Raw genomic sequence first — 12,060 nt, 5'->3', positions numbered from 1 at the left:
AGCACCAGGCAGCACACTCACAAGGACATGTTTTGTTCAGTGTTTTGTCGAAGAAATCAACAAGTACAATAGATGTTTGCTGTAGTGGTGTGTTTGTTAAGAAGCATGCCAGCACACTGGTGAACTGACAGTCCCAGAATGCACCCGAGCCAGTGACTCGCCCCAGAGCAAATGAAATTGCTTATCTAGAAAGACAACCGTGATCAAAGAAGAAGTAAAAGAGTAGGGAACAAATGGTAAGGGAAGGTACTGTGGGGTAGGAAAGAAAGGCCAGAGCTGTGCAAAATGACCTCCAGCAGGCCACAAATGTGCACGTCTGCTCAAACGGTCAGAAATGGACTCCATGAGGGTGGTATGAGGGCCCGACGTCCACAGGTGGGGTTGTGCTTACAGCCCAACACCGTGCCGGATGTTTGGCATTTGCCAGACAACACAAAGATTGGCAACTTTGCCACTGGAGCCCTGTGCTCCTCACAGATGAAAGCAGGTTCACACTGAGCACTTGTGACAGTCTGGAGACGCCGTGGAGAACCTTCTGCTTCCTGCAACATCCTCCAGCATGAGTTTGGCAGTGGGTCAGTTTTGGTGTGGGGTGGCATTTCTTTGGGGAGCTGCACAGCCCTCCATGTGTTCGGCAGAGGTAGCCTGACTGCCATTAGGTACTGAGATGAGATCCTCAGACCCCTTGTGAGACCATATGCTGGTGCGGTTGGCCCCGGGTTCCTCCTAATGCAAGACAATCCTAGACCTCATGTGGCTGGAGTGTGTCAGCAGTTCCTGCAAGACGAAGGCATTGATGCTGTGGACTGGCCCGCCCATTCCCCAGAACTGAATCCATTTGAGGACATCTGGGACATCACGTCTCGCTCCATCCACCAACTGCACCACAAAATGTCCAGGAGTGGGCAGATGCTTTAGTCCTGGAGTCTGGGAGGAGATCCATCAGGAGAGCATCTGCCACTTCATCAGGAGCATGCCCAGGTGTTGTAGGGAGGTCATACAGGCATGTGGAGGCCACACAGACTAGTGAGCCTCATTTTGACATGTTTTGAGGACATTACATAAAACCAGATTAATGATTCTGTATTGCATTGATCAAGGAACCAACCCAATAGGAGCTAAAGGAATCCTCTTGACATTACTTCACTCAGTAAGTTTATACTATGTTTAATGTGCATTTTCTTCATCAGTTTAGAACATAACATGTTAGCGCTCCCTGGTCCTTTTTGGAGACAGATCCTGAGACAGCAGGCAGCTATGGAGAACTCGTGTCAGCTGTGGTAATTAAGGAATACTTTGATTTAATATTGATTTCATGACAACTATCCTCTGGCACATATTCCTGGATATATACAATGACATAAGTAAACTCCCATTTTAGAATCATTGCCTTCTTTGATCTGACTTATTGCCTCAGACTTTGGCCCCGTGTCCCCAAAACTACAGAGAATCCATGACACTGGGTAAGAGGCCTTGATCATGTTATAAGTGAGAGAGTTTGGTGTAACAGTGGTTGAACATGCCAAATCAATCCACAACATACTGCCATTCCCCAGCTGTAACCTGCATATGCATCTAACCAAAATCCAGTACCACAGCCACATGATAGACGTACAGATGAGGTTAAAGGGCTGTCTCATTTTGCCAGATAGCTTCATCCCAAAAAAGATCAACATTCTTCAAAAACAAAAGTTTGTGAATATTTGCTTTTTTGCCAGGCCTAAACCAACCTGTTAAACTTATCAAATTATTGTCATAGATACGAACCTATTGATTGAAACAGAATAATCCATTCAAGCCTCCATCATCATCCACAATCACTGTTACTGTTCAGATTATTTTATCTCTGTTTTCCTCTAGAATGTTTTGAAAATCAGCATTTGATCAACAGACTTTTTAAAAGTTTATTTTGATCCTATTGTTTACGTGTGTAATAGCATTTTCATTGAAATTATGACAGGAAAACCCTCAATCAAATTGTATCTTTGATATCTAATAATAATATTAACCATAATGTTACATATGTAATATGTACACAATAATATTGTGCAAACAAACAAGAAAAATAGCAAAAAATGTCAATTTTTTTAATACCCTGTATATAAAAACCACATATGACCACAACTCCAAATGTGCAATTGTCACTGCATCTAAACATGACATATTACAAAAAGGTAGAAACATATAATATACAATATGTTCTGAAGCTGGTACTGGTGCAGTTAACTTTGCTTTAGGCTCCCATACACAGTAGGTGTTACTTACTATACGTGCAGTAATATGTTATAATAAGCAAGTCACTTCTATATTTATGAGCATGTAGACAATAATGTTGGCTGATATGTAAAACTATGAGATGTCGAGTGCAGGGAAGATATTATTGATCGATCAGATTCATGAATATGTTAGGTACTTAAGCCACAATTAGAGAGTGAAACAGAGACACTGGTTGAAATGTATAGTAAATATTTTATTTTGAACTTTTATGCTGAACTACAAGCTGTGAACTGTGCGATCTCTGCCACCTGTGGTGCCTGGTTTACTGTGTGTAAAACTGCGCAGGTTCCCATGTGTCATCCCACACTTTGCCACTGTCAGGAGAAAAACATAACAAACAACAACCACACACAAAATAGGACAATTTAGGTTGTGACATATGACAATTTTTTAGGATGAAATATCTTCTATATTCATGTCATGCTTTATACACCTTCATTGTAATATAAATTAATCAAATCAAGTCAGAGAGTATTAATATATGAAGCAGACGTCAAGCAGGACCACAGCAGCAGCCACGATCCATCGGAACCTGCTGGATGAGAGAGCACAGAAACTCCAGGGAAGAAGTTTAGTTAGTAACATGCATGAACTGCATTACTGAGACATGTATGTTTACAGATGGTGGTGAGGGAGAGGGGGAGAGTTTTCAGTAAAAGGAGACGTGACTGCATCTTCAACCAATACTGAGCCTGCATAACCCTGAAAGAGACAGAGAGAGAGGGGGGGGACACTAACCCCCAGCAGTCTGGTCCTATTACAGCATAACTAAGGGCTGAGCTGAACCAGCCCTAACTATAAGCTCTATAAAGAAGTAAAGTCTTATGCCTACTCTTAAAAGTGTTGACCATGTCCACCTCCAAAACTCATAATGAGCATGATGTCAGGAGGACTTTAAAGAACGTAAACATCAGGAAGGCAGCATGACCAGGTCGTATCAGGTGGTCTGTTCTTATTTAATTTCCTATTTGGAGCGAAATCCTGACTCAGTGGCTGAATTAGTGAAGATTCATCAAATACAAAAGCTTATGGATAGTCAGTCAGGCACAGTTCAAATCTGGGAAGTCCAAAGACGCAAACAAATCTGCACAACAGCAGGCTAAATTACTTACATTTACAACTCTCCTGTCTACTATCTCTTCATATTTGAAAATCTTCTGTGTACGGTGTTTTCGGCATTCTGAAAAATAACAAATGAAATATTTACATGAGTTCTGTAAAACTGGAAAAAATGCAAAAATTAAGAAAAAGAAATCTTAACAAACTTAACGAACCTGTCATGTGTTTCGTACATTTACAATACCATAACATCTAACCTTTCCTTGTCCTTTTTTTGTTTGGGACATCCGAGGTGTACACCGTAGAAATTGAGGGAGATGCAGGATGTGGAGATGGAGAGGAGGATGCAGGAGGAAGCAGAGATGGAGAGGAGGATGCAGGAGGAAGCAGAGATGGAGAGGAGGATGCAGGAGGAAGCAGAGATGAAGAGGAGGATGCAGGAGGAAGCAGAGATGGAGAGGAGGATGCAGGAGGAAGCAGAGATGAAGAGGAGGATGCAGGAGGAAGCAGAGATGGAGAGGAGGATGCAGGAGGAAGCAGAGACAGAGAGGAATATGCAGGAGGAAGCAGAGATGAAGAGGAGGATGCAGGAGGAAGCAGAGATGGAGAGGAGGATGCAGGAGGAAGCAGAGATGGAGAGGAGGATGCAGGAGGAAGCAGAGATGAAGAGGAGGATGCAGGAGGAAGCAGAGATGGAGAGGAATATGCAGGAGGAAGCAGAGATGAAGAGGAGGATGCAGGAGGAAGCAGAGATGGAGAGGAGGATGCAGGAGGAAGCAGAGATGGAGAGGAGGATGCAGGAGGAAGCAGAGATGAAGAGGAGGATGCAGGAGGAAGCAGAGATGAAGAGGAGGATGCAGGAGGAAGCAGAGATGGAGAGGAGGATGCAGGAGGAAGCAGAGATGGAGAGGAGGATGCAGGAGGAAGCAGAGATGGAGAGGAGGATGCAGGAGGAAGCAGAGACAGAGAGGAGGATGCCGGAGGAAGCAGAGATGGAGAGGAGGATGCAGGAGGAAGCAGAGATGGAGAGGAGGATGCAGGAGGAAGCAGAGATGGAGAGGAGGATGCAGGAGGAAGCAGAGACAGAGAGGAGGATGCAGGAGGAAGCAGAGATGGAGAGGAGGATGCAGGAGGAAGCAGAGATGGAGAGGAGGATGCAGGAGGAAGCAGAGACAGAGAGGAGGATGCCGGAGGAAGCAGAGATGGAGAGGAGGATGCAGGAGGAAGCAGAGACAGAGAGGAGGATGCAGGAGGAAGCAGAGATGGAGAGGAGGATGCAGGAGGAAGCAGAGATGGAGAGGAGGATGCAGGAGGAAGCAGAGATGGAGAGGAGGATGCAGGAGGAAGCAGAGACAGAGAGGAGGATGCAGGAGGAAGCAGAGACAGAGAGGAATATGCAGGAAGAAGCAGAGATGGAGAGGAGGATGCAGGAGGAAGCAGAGATGGAGAGGAGGATGCAGGAGGAAGCAGAGACAGAGAGGAATATGCAGGAAGAAGCAGAGATGGAGAGGAGGATGCAGGAGGAAGCAGAGATGGAGAGGAGGATGCAGGAGGAAGCAGAGATGGAGAGGAGGATGCAGGAGGAAGCAGAGATGGAGAGGAGGATACAGGAGGAAGCAGAGCTGGAGAGGAGGATGCAGGAGGAAGCAGAGATGAAGAGGAGGATGCAGGAGGCTGACAGAGGGAAGATGTTGGTTCAGGCTCTAAATGAAGAATAAATTCCTGGTTTAGAGCCTCTGGGTCTGGGACTGGTCCAGCATCGACACTGTCAGCAGAGGATGGTCCAGCTGCTGGTGTAGAACGTTTAGCAGGAGGTGAAGCTTGTAATTCTGAAAAATTTTAAATATTAAACATTCATTAAAATGGGTTGAAAAAATGTACAGTACACATAAACACATAATAAGTAGTGATTTGCATGTTTTCAGTTAAGTTTTACTAAAGATACAACTGGTAAATATTGGCATCAAATAAGTCATCTCACACACTCACTGACCCAAATCATTCAGTACAAGTGCCCTCGGGGGTAGTGTGACATCTGTAGTGCTTTTCTACATTGTACATTAAAAAATTAATGAGTGTGACTATAAATCCAGATAGATAATGACTTTTTCCTCTGATGACACTACTTTCCTGACTTTGTAGTGAATAACATTTGACACTTCAAGCTAGTACTGTGACTTAGGAGTTTTGTACAATGGTGATGCTAACTACCTCAGGGAGGTAATCAGGTGACCTCTTAAGAAGTATATAAGTTATTTAAGAATCTTGGTGTTCATATTGGTAACATTATAACATTTGTTATACTAGAAAGTCTCGAAGAGAATTATCAGGTCTGGTTTTTGTGAAGATTTTTAAAATTACATTTGTATATACATGAGTGTGAAAGACCATACTATACACACACACACATACAAAATTGTTCAGGTGGGTAACACCAGAGGTTCAGTATGGCTAGCTTTGGTGATGTGACCGACACATGGGGAGGTAATAAGGCAGATATAACACTATTTTCATGTTAGCAACAGGACATGTAGGACAGCTGTCACCTCACAGCAAGAAGGTTACTGGTCTGAAACTTGGCTGAATAATAGAATAGAACAGAACAGAATAGAGTAAGTAGAATAGAATAGCTGGTGACTGTTAACTATCCTCATCCTCACCATCTTGTTTGTCTCTATGTACCCCGTGATGATCTGCCTTCTTATCTAGGGTGTACCATGAGTATCACCCAAAGACAGCTAGGATAGGCTACCTGATAAGGACACCTGGTTACAGATAATGGACAAAGCATATCTTACTTCTCAGAAGGTGTTCATAAAGCTTCCTCATCTTCATGAGGATGTCACGTGCAGCACCTTCCGCTGGTTCGATCTGAGTGATCACGTCCCCTACTATACGGCCCTTACGGTCAAACTGTCCAAGAAACAGAATTGGCTGGTAGCCCAGGGCATGTAGCTTTGAAACCTGCAAGAACAACAAAGAAAAACATGCAGCCAGTCTTTCATGTAAGCAAACGGATGTATAACAAACCTTTAAGTTTCACATCTTTGTTGTTTTATTGTTGTCGATAGTTAAAAAGTATTTATGGTGACCAAACCTGTAAATGTATGATAAAATCCATCTTGAAATGTTTTGTCTCTCAGTTAATAGCCGATTAAATTAAAAATCAGAAGTAGCTTAAATAAAAATAGTTTTTAACAAGTTTTTTCTAGTTGGATGTCTTTAGTGTGATGATGTTATTCTGATGTGAATAACTTTTTTATTTATGCTCTTTTATAAATTAATATTTTATGTGTATATACATGTCTTGTTAGTTTCTTACTTCATGATATACAAGAAAACATTGACAACTGTGATTAATAAAGAATTGTCTAGCAGACCAACCACTTATTAGATCAGAACTTTTAAACTTACTGACAACTGGGCTGAATTAACCACCCTGCTCGCATTTCTGTTGTTTTTAACAGAGGCAGCCCAGTTACTGTTTTTAAACTGTTCTTGTTTCTTTTTCAATCCCTCCTTTAGGTTCAGGCTGCCCAGGCATCCACTGCATGTCTTCCTGTTGCAGGTGTTTGGGGCCTGACAGGAAGGGCATGGTTTGGTTTTTGGCTTTGTCATTTCTGCAAATGAAAATGGAACATGTAGGGATTATTTCAGGTCTGTTTTGGTGAAACGATTACAAAAATAATTTATGACCAAAGAAATAACTTATGTTACGAGGCAGTATTACACCATATTTAGAAAAAAAATCAATTACGAGATTAAAGTCGTTAATATTGAGTTAATTACGTGAATAGGGTTAAAAAAAAACCCTGAATTGATTACAGAAAAGATACATTGCTAAAATAGAGCAGTACTAACATTAGCTGGGTGGCCAAGCAAGTGTCTTACACATGAGAATACATCACAAAAAAAATTAAATAAACTTTTGCAGAAGTAGTTCTCTTGGTACACAGACTGCTCTGTGAAAACATTTCAAGTTTAATATCAGTTTAATATCACTGAAATTAATATTTCAGTGAACATGCAAATTACCCACAGTTTATCACAACTTACTTAGCTAGGATCTGCCTCGTGTCCAGTCGAAAACTTCGCTGCAGGACCGTGAGTTGAAAGATACATTTACTGCGACTCCCAAGATGCATTGCAGTAAAAACCATCCAATCGCCTTGCTTAAGATCTGTTGACGTGTCGCTAAAGGCGCGCTGTAGATAAATATTGCAATTTGTAAAAAATAAAATACTAAAATTTGCAATTTTTAATTACATAATTAAACACTGGGCCAGTTTAATTTCGTATTATCGCTGGTTATTATTTTAGAGTAAATAAAGGAATAACGGGTAGCACCAAGCTGTTGTTATCTTCATTCCCATAGCGACGGCGGTCGAGGATTATGGGTAGTGTGCAGTTACGGGATTAGTGCGTCTGCGTAAATTGGTCTGATTGGCTGGAGCCGAGCGCATCCAAAACTAACAGGAGTGGTGAATGAATCTATAAATGTGTTTTACGTGTGAAATGAAAATAATAAACCTAACAAAGGATTATGTACGTTAAATCTGCGCACTTTCAGATCGTGAATCAGTTTGGAAAACACTGTGTGATGGCCACAACATGAAGCCATTTTATTGTTGAATTATCAGTGATACTTTCACGTGTTTTTGTTGAGAAATGTTAACGATGTCATTAAAAGAAAGCATTAAATTAGGGAGAAAAACCCGTTCGCGGAGAGGGTCCCCGGGTCTCCAGTTAGATTGTGCTTCACGACGTCATGTTTCGCCGTGACGGGGTTATTATTGGAATAAATGGATGGCTGGAGCCTCTGCTCGAAGCGTCTCTGATCGCCGCGAGCGCGTTCATATTGGAATGAATTGACAACCCACAGCGTCACATAAAAAGGTGGAAGGGTACCTTAGGCGTCAGCATGAGAAGTTAAGGGACGTGACAAATCGTCATTATTTTACGCGTCGGGAGTGAGAACGGGTTGGTAAAAGTATATCCTTGCTGTACCCTTAATGCTAATTATGCTAAATTAACCGCTGCCTTTGCCCCTTTGGGATTATTCTTATGTCACTGGGATGTTGACCTTTGACCTTCACATTAGAGAGATGGGCAGACATAATTAGTGTATGAATTTTAAAGTAACAGGTAATAAAGAGAGTGTAGCAAATGTAGTCAGGTTTATTACTCTGTATCACACATGAGTGCCCGAGGGAGGCGGGGCTGACTGGGGAGACACAGGAAACAGAGAGACAGGGCTGACTCGACATGAAACGATGAAACGTGGGACACGGGAACAGAAACTAAACACAGGCTGAAATGAACACTGAGGGAGGGAGAACTAAGATTACTGAGAGCCTGATAAATAAGAAGAACAAAAACCAAGAAAAACAAGAGTCAAAGAAAAGCAAAAACACAAAGCATTGGGCCAGGACCCACTGCTGTGACATTTATATGTGATAAAAACATTAAAAACTGCTCAGATGTTGAAATCTTTCTACGTATACTTTAGGTTCAGCTCTGCAGCCTGGCATTTGGTTAAGCATGATTCAAACATTTGATTTTGTTTAACTGGTTTTAATTATAGTTACTTTTTGTGAACATTTGTTGCAGCATTTAAAAATACATCATTTATTTTCAAACTTTTATTTGATTTAGAGCATCATATTTGACCAACGTAAATGTTTTAATTTCATATAAAATAACTGAAACAGTGAACTAAATATCTGAAATCTTTCCTTCCTTAAAAGTTATAATCCTACTTAAGTTATAGTGCAAACGCTTAAGCAACAAATATACTTGATGCTAATTAATTAATATTTCCCTTTGATGTTGCAACTATGCGGTCACTTCTGTCTTTAAACAAAATAATATTTTCCAGTTACAGAAATCATAAAGTCCAAACTAAAGTGCTACTGTTGCTATATGCATTTTATATAAATCATGGATGATGGTCCTGACATGAAGGAAGAGAAAGTTACAGGTTGCATCCTTTGACTTTGTCTCCGTGCCTTTGGGCCATTTTCAGAAGGACAGATGTTTCTGTTCAATTCTTAAATCAATTTTTTCAAACACAAACACTATTTTAAAGCTTCTAGAGAGTAAAATATTCATGATAATTATAATAACAATAATAAAAACAAAAGCTCTCAGATCCATCAAACCAAGCAGCAGAAAGAACAATAACTGAAGAGAAAACTTTAACCTTGTAGACTTCATTATGTTCCAGCTGCTCTACAGACGCTGTGACCTCGAACTTAAGCAGGTCGTAACGTATGTGCAGCTCAATAACTTCATAATCAGACCCTGTGGTATTTAGGCAGCAGAACAACTAAGAATAACAACTACAAATAATGTTTTTAGGTTTCTGTTGTACTGCAAGGTTCTGTACAGGAGAACCAAACCAAGAGCAAATATTACGTCTCATTTACACCTGAGCACGAAGAGCCATCAACATTTAGCAAATTGAATCATCTTTGTTTAGATGCAAGAAGAATCATATAGAAATAAAAAAGTAGAAATAGAAATCCAGAGCAAAGATATCCTCTAATTCAGCGTAGCACATGAGCAGCTGCTGCGATTCACGTAAGCATTCAGCTCGTCGCTGCTGCAGATTTTTCTCTCGCTGTTCTGGCTCACAGCGCTGCAAACACAGAAATAAATATCCCCAAAGGTGTGAAAGGGAGCTAATTAGTAAGAGTATTGTTACTCTCCGCAGGAGTAGTCCAGCAGTAGAAATCAGTCCAATAACAAGGTGTGTAACATCTAGCAGGGTGACAGAAAAACCCAGGGTAACTTCTAAGGACCTCAACGTCTCTCTCACATTGTGTTTTTAAACATGCTTCCATTTGTCACTTCAGTCTTTACTCTGAAATACAGGAAGAGAAATCATGGCTGAAACAATTTCTCATGAAACCAGGGGTGTGGTCCAACAGTCAGTTTGGTGAGGAAGGTTCCTAACTGAGAGAAGTGACCCAGAAGTATCTGTGTAGCAGCCACAATGAATCCAGATCATGAGCTGATCCGTGAGTGCCTTTGTACAACTTTTACAAAGTGACTGCAAACATTGTGGAACGATTCATAGCGTTTGATTGCTTGTGTGAATGTATTAAACAGGAAACCAGGAGCTGCAGAAACCCAGTAATGCTGGGTTTCTGCAGCTGCGTGTGCGTTTATTATTATGGCTCCAGGTTACATTTCAGGTCTTCTCAGCCCACACCGCCCCACTCGAACTCTGCGCTCCTCCAGTCAGATGCTGTCATTAGTTCCACGCTCCCAGTTCAAATCTAGAGGTGACAGCTTTCTCCATTGCTGTCGTCCCCCTTTCATGAAATCCTCTTCATCCTTGGAAGTCTTCAAATCCAATCTGAAGCCCCTCCTATTTTCCACGGATCTCTCTGACACCTCTGTTATTGTGTTTCAGCTATTCTGCTCTTTTATCTCATTGGATGATGTTTGCATGTGTAGACACGTTTACGTGTAGTTTAAGTTCACATATGTGTGTTTGTGTGTGAATGTGTACATTTTTGTATATGGATGTGCATATTTGCATGTACACATATTTTTTTACAAACATATACGGATGTCTCAATGTTTCTATGATGTTTTCATCTTATCTATTTTAATTCTTTTCACCATATCATCCCTCTGTTCAGCACTTTGGCCGACACTTGATGTCTTTTAAATGTGCTATATAAATAAAGATGACTTATATTTGCATCCGTGTGTCAGAGTGTGTGTTCTTACCTTTAATTTAGGACACGCACACACAGCATAGAGTGAACAGGGACTATTATTGTCCCACAAGGAGCAACAGGACAATTGACCTACTGTATGCTAATGTGAGAGATGCATACAGAGCCACCCCCCTCCCCCCACTAGGGAAGTCAGACCACAACCTGGTTTACCTACAGCCACAATACACACCCCTCGTCCAAAGGCAGCCTGTCACAACGCGCTCCATCCGGAGATGGACCCCAGAAAAGGAGGAAGCTCTGAGAGACTGCTATGACACCACAGACTGGGATGTGCTCCTGAGCCCACATGGTGAGGACATAGAGGGGGCGACACACTGTCTTACAGACTACCTCAACTTTTGTGTGGACACGGTCGCCCCTGCTAAGACGGTACGGTGTTATCCTAATAACAAACCGTGGGTAACACAGGAAGTCAAAGCTGTCCTCAACATGAAGAAGAAGGCTTTCAGGAGCAAAGTGAAGGAGGAGATGAAAGCAGCACAGCGGGAGGTGAAACGCTGCCTGAGGGAAGCAAAGGACACCTACAGGAGGAAGGTGGAGCAGAAGTTGGAGAGGAACAATATGAGGGAGGTCTGGAATGGTGTGAAAACCATCACAGGCCACAACACCAAGAAAAGCACAGTGGGGGGGACTGTGGAGAAGGCAAACGAACTCAACAACTTCTTCAACAGGTTTGACCAGCCTACAACCCCCCCACCCCCACCCTCACCTTCACTACAGAGTCCTCTCCCCACTCTCCTGCCTCCCTCGCTTCCCCCCCTTCCTGACACCATGACACCCCCCTCCTCCAATCCCTCTCTCAGCAGCAAGACATCTCCCCCCCTCCCCTCCTCCCAAACATCTCCCAGTGTCACAGTGGATCAGGTCAGGAGGCAACTGAGGAAGCTTCGCCCCAGAAAGGCAGCAGGCCCAGACAAGGTGTGTCCTAGGATGCTAAAGGCGTGTGCTGCTGAACTTGGGGAGCTGCTAC

General features: G+C 42.3%; 1 protein-coding gene and 1 long non-coding RNA gene across 2 annotated transcripts in view; both read right to left on the bottom strand.

Moving 5' to 3' along the window:
• The window catches only part of LOC146575304 (uncharacterized), a 429,876-nt gene that overhangs the window by 350,680 nt on the left and 67,136 nt on the right, over positions 1 to 12,060 (bottom strand). The window lies entirely within an intron of this gene.
• LOC146575307 (uncharacterized) lies at positions 3,589 to 7,021 on the bottom strand. The gene is made up of 4 exons (XM_085272538.1): positions 6,751 to 7,021; positions 6,135 to 6,300; positions 4,872 to 5,165; positions 3,589 to 4,001 (listed from the first exon to the last, which is right to left on the bottom strand). The coding sequence occupies exons 1-4, from the start codon at positions 6,952 to 6,954 to the stop codon at positions 3,589 to 3,591; spliced, it is 1,077 nt and encodes a 358-aa protein (XP_085128664.1). The 5' UTR covers positions 6,955 to 7,021.

Source organism: Mchenga conophoros, linkage group LG4 (assembly GCF_057382185.1).
Source record: "Mchenga conophoros isolate Kocher_MC1m ecotype Shallow Benthic linkage group LG4, M_conophoros_male_GT1.1, whole genome shotgun sequence".
Lineage (NCBI taxonomy): Eukaryota > Metazoa > Chordata > Actinopteri > Cichliformes > Cichlidae > Mchenga > Mchenga conophoros.
This window is presented reverse-complemented; position numbering and strand designations above follow the sequence as displayed.

Bases quoted from the DNA above. Each gene is read 5' to 3' on its own strand.
- LOC146575307 (XM_085272538.1), bottom strand. From the start codon at position 6,954: ATGACAAAGCCAAAAACCAAACCATGCCCTTCCTGTCAGGCCCCAAAC. The intron at 5,166-6,134 runs GTAAGATATGCT...AAAATTTTTCAG, and splicing joins TTATGAACACCTTCTGAGAA to AATTACAAGCTTCACCTCCT. The intron at 4,002-4,871 runs CATCTCTGCTTC...CATCCTCCTCTT, and splicing joins TCCTCCTGCATCCTCCTCTC to CATCTCTGCTTCCTCCTGCA.